Genomic DNA, 3,818 nt, shown 5'->3' on the forward strand with positions numbered 1-3,818 from the left:
TGCAGCCGGCTCCCCGACCTGCCCGGTGCCCGCTGCCCGGCCGCGAGAGGTTGCCTTTGCATTTCCCGTGGCGGTCCCCCTCCAACAGCAGGCTCGTACTCTTCGTCCTCCTCCACCTCCTCTTGCTGTTGCTGCTGCCGTAGCTCTTGGGCTCCCAAGGCTGTGAGCAGAAATCTAATGAGACCCAACTAGCTGTTTATGTAATTCTTCACACTCCTGTCTTAAGGCGTTGCTTGAAACTATCTTCCACCGAGCCTGAATCTCGCTCGGCTGCACCTTCAAGCAATTGAGCCTAATCAGCTGCCTTTGCCGACACTCGGGTTTGGCTTGGAAAGTGTTTGTAGTTTGGGGGCAGCCAGGGATTCTTTTCCCTTTGTCACCGCCAGTATGGAAAATGGAACAGACGGATTAATACCAACTTGATTTTTAAATGTCCTTTTTAATCAACCACAGTGTACAAATAGATCTCCTTTGCAAATATCTTCTGTTTGCCCTTGTTCTTTTCTTATCCCCACCCAGTGCTGATCCAGCAAACGTTTAAAGGTCGACCTTATCATACATGTCTCTCTGAGCTGTTTTCTTATCCAGAGAGGGAGGGACGTAGCTTTTAAAATCGGAATAAAACTGAGAAACCCTGCCCTTTAAACAGAATAATCAATAAGAGTTTTTAAGTTGATCGTTGTTTTTGTTATACTTGCTGCTTAAGAGGCATTTCAGATTTGGGAAAATACATGCTGAAAAGGAAAAAAAGAAGCACAAAGAAGTGCAACTATTACATTGTGTGTTCTTAGTGTGTTTTAAGGCCACAACCATACGGAATAACTTGGTTCGTAATTATTTGTCAGGGTGAAAGTTCATTTAGGATAGAGTACTTTTAATTTGGCATCATGAACTTCAAAAATTAAAATAATTTTTCTTAACTTTTCAAATTTCTAATATTAAAGAGCAGATTTAAACAAGATATGTCCAAAATGAACAAAAACATAGGATTCACTTCAAAATTGATGAAAAGGAATAAAAATTAATGACCAGAAAAAAACTTAATGACCAGCTTCTTAAAGTGGCACATGTATACATGGGAGTGGGTGGGCGAGTGGGCATGTCCATTACACTTTCCAGCAAATATTATTGTGAGACTTGAGGAAAGGAAAAGAAAGAACACTTAACAAGTATACTGGAGATGTTTTTCTTCTTAATATTCTACTCAGGAAAGGAAAATAAGTTTTGTTTTTTTTAAATACTGTTTTAACTGCAAATCTACCTTTTCCCATGAGACTTTGAACTTTAAGTTTTTTATTGTGTATTCCTTTATTTCTACTGAGTATATTTTCCAGCCTATTAGATCTTTTCAAAAGTGAAATTACTCTAGGGATTAAACAAAAAAGGTCATGGGACTTACGTTACATTTATCTTATTTGGACATGTTTGCTTTTGTTTTGTTTTGTTTTCTTAAAGGAACAAGACCACTCAAGGTGAAGGATAACCTACTAATACCAGCACTTTGAATGAGAATTTGTTTCTCTGCCACAAACTGAACTCTTTTTTTTTTTTTTTGGTGTGTGTGTGGAGGAGTTGAAACGAACTTAACTTTGTGGCATAGCAGCTATGCAGCTTGAAATCCAAGTAGCACTAAATTTTATTATTTCATATTTGTACAATAAGCTTCCCAGGAGACGTGTCAACATTTTTGGTGAAGAGCTTGAAAGACTTCTTAAGAAGAAATATGAAGGGCACTGGTATCCTGAAAAGCCATACAAAGGATCAGGGTTTAGATGTATACACGTAGGGGAAAAAGTGGACCCAGTGATTGAACAAGCATCCAAAGAGAGTGGTTTGGACATTGATGATGTTCGTGGCAATCTGCCACAGGATCTTAGTGTTTGGATCGACCCATTTGAGGTTTCCTACCAAATTGGTGAAAAGGGACCAGTGAAGGTGCTTTATGTGGATGATAATAATGAAAATGGATGTGAGTTGGATAAGGAGATCAAAAACAGCTTTAACCCAGAGGCCCAGGTTTTTATGCCCATAAGTGACCCAGCCTCTTCAGTGTCCAGCTCTCCATCGCCTCCCTTTGGTCACTCTGCTGCTGTAAGCCCTACCTTCATGCCCCGGTCCACTCAGCCTTTAACCTTTACCACTGCCACTTTTGCTGCCACCAAGTTCGGCTCTACCAAAATGAAGAATAGTGGCCGGAGCAACAAGGTTGCGCGTACTTCTCCTATCAACCTCGGCCTGAATGTGAATGACCTCTTGAAGCAGAAAGCCATCTCTTCCTCAATGCACTCTCTGTACGGGCTGGGCCTGGGTAGCCAGCAGCAGCCACAGCAGCAGCAGCAGCAGCAGCAGCCATCCCAGCCGCCGCCACCACCACAGCAGCAGCAACAGCAGAAAACCTCTGCTCTTTCTCCTAATGCCAAGGAATTTATTTTTCCTAATATGCAGGGTCAAGGTAGTAGTACCAATGGAATGTTCCCAGGTGACAGCCCCCTTAACCTCAGTCCTCTCCAGTACAGTAATGCCTTTGATGTATTTGCGGCCTATGGTGGCCTCAACGAGAAGTCTTTTGTAGATGGCTTGAATTTTAGCTTAAATAACATGCAGTATTCTAACCAGCAATTCCAGCCTGTTATGGCTAACTAAAAAAAAAAAAAAGTGTGTCGTACAAGTTAAAATGCACGGGCCCAAGGGGACTTTTTTCACCTCCTTGAGATTTTTTTTTTAAGCTTATAGTAAGGATACATTCAGGCTTGGTTACAAAAATAAAACATGCATCATTTTTCATTTGCCAACCAAGCACAAAGTTATTTTATACTGACTGTATATTTTAAAGTATACTCTCAGATATGGCCTCTTACAATATGTAAGATATAGCAAGGACATGGCTGATTTTTTTTTATAAAAAATTAGCACTAATAAGTGGGTTTATTGGTCTTTTCTAATTGTATAATTTAATTTAGTACAAAGTTTGTAAAATATCAGAGGATATATATATTGTTTCTACGACATGGTATTGCATTTATATCTTTTTACTACAGTGATCTGTGACAGCAGCAGCTTCATGTTGTATTTTTTTTACTGAAATTGTAAAATATCCATCTTAAAGACATCAACAATTCTAAAAATCGTGTACAGGATATTCCTTTAGTGGTGGAATTAAAATGTACGAATATTTGCTTTTTCAAAAAAATGTATTTTCTGTTAAAGGTTTAAAGATTTTTGCTATATATTATGGAAGAAAATGTAATCGTAAATATTAATTTTGTACCTATATTGTGCAATACTTGAAAAAAACGGTATAAAAGTATTTTGAGTCAGTGTCTTACATGTTAAGAGGGACTGAAATAGTTTATATTAAGTTTGTATTAAAATTCTTTAAAATTAAAAATGCCTATTGTGTGTGGTCTTTGTTTTTAAGCCTTTTGCTAAAGATAGTAGCTGGAGTTATGTTGTAAATTCTTTTTTTTTTTTTTTTTTTTTAGTTGGACACAATACCTTTATTTACTTTTATGTGGTGCTGAGGATCGAACCCAGGGCCTCCCAGGGCCTCGTGCTTAGGCAAGCACAGTACCACTGAATCACAACGCCAGCCCTTATGTTGTAAATTCTAATGATAAAGAAAGTTCTGACTCATTGAATCACAAAGGAATAATGGAAGCAATTGCTCTTCTAGTGCATAAAAAGTTGTCCTACCAAAACTATGTAGCCTGACCAGTGCTTGGGACAGCATTGTTTGTTAGAAACCCTCAGTCCATGTTTGTCTCCCCACAATGGAGATATGTTAAGACTACTTAACCCTATTTTATAGCAAATTTTAA

At 38.5% G+C, this 3,818-nt stretch overlaps 1 protein-coding gene across 1 annotated transcript; it reads left to right on the top strand.

Annotated features, from left to right (window-relative positions):
• Positions 1 to 5: 5 nt before the first annotated feature.
• On the top strand, positions 6 to 3,388 carry Tob1 (transducer of ERBB2, 1). Its single transcript, XM_015495469.2, has one exon. It carries the CDS (start codon positions 1,606 to 1,608, stop codon positions 2,641 to 2,643), a length of 1,038 nt encoding a protein of 345 aa, XP_015350955.1. The 5' UTR covers positions 6 to 1,605; the 3' UTR covers positions 2,644 to 3,388.
• The last annotated feature ends 430 nt before the right edge of the window (positions 3,389 to 3,818 follow it).

The sequence above is a fragment of the Marmota marmota genome, unplaced genomic scaffold, assembly GCF_001458135.2.
Source record: "Marmota marmota marmota unplaced genomic scaffold, marMar, whole genome shotgun sequence".
NCBI lineage: Eukaryota > Metazoa > Chordata > Mammalia > Rodentia > Sciuridae > Marmota > Marmota marmota.

Bases quoted from the DNA above. Each gene is read 5' to 3' on its own strand.
- Tob1 (XM_015495469.2), top strand. From the start codon at position 1,606: ATGCAGCTTGAAATCCAAGTAGCACTAAATTTTATTATTTCATATTTG.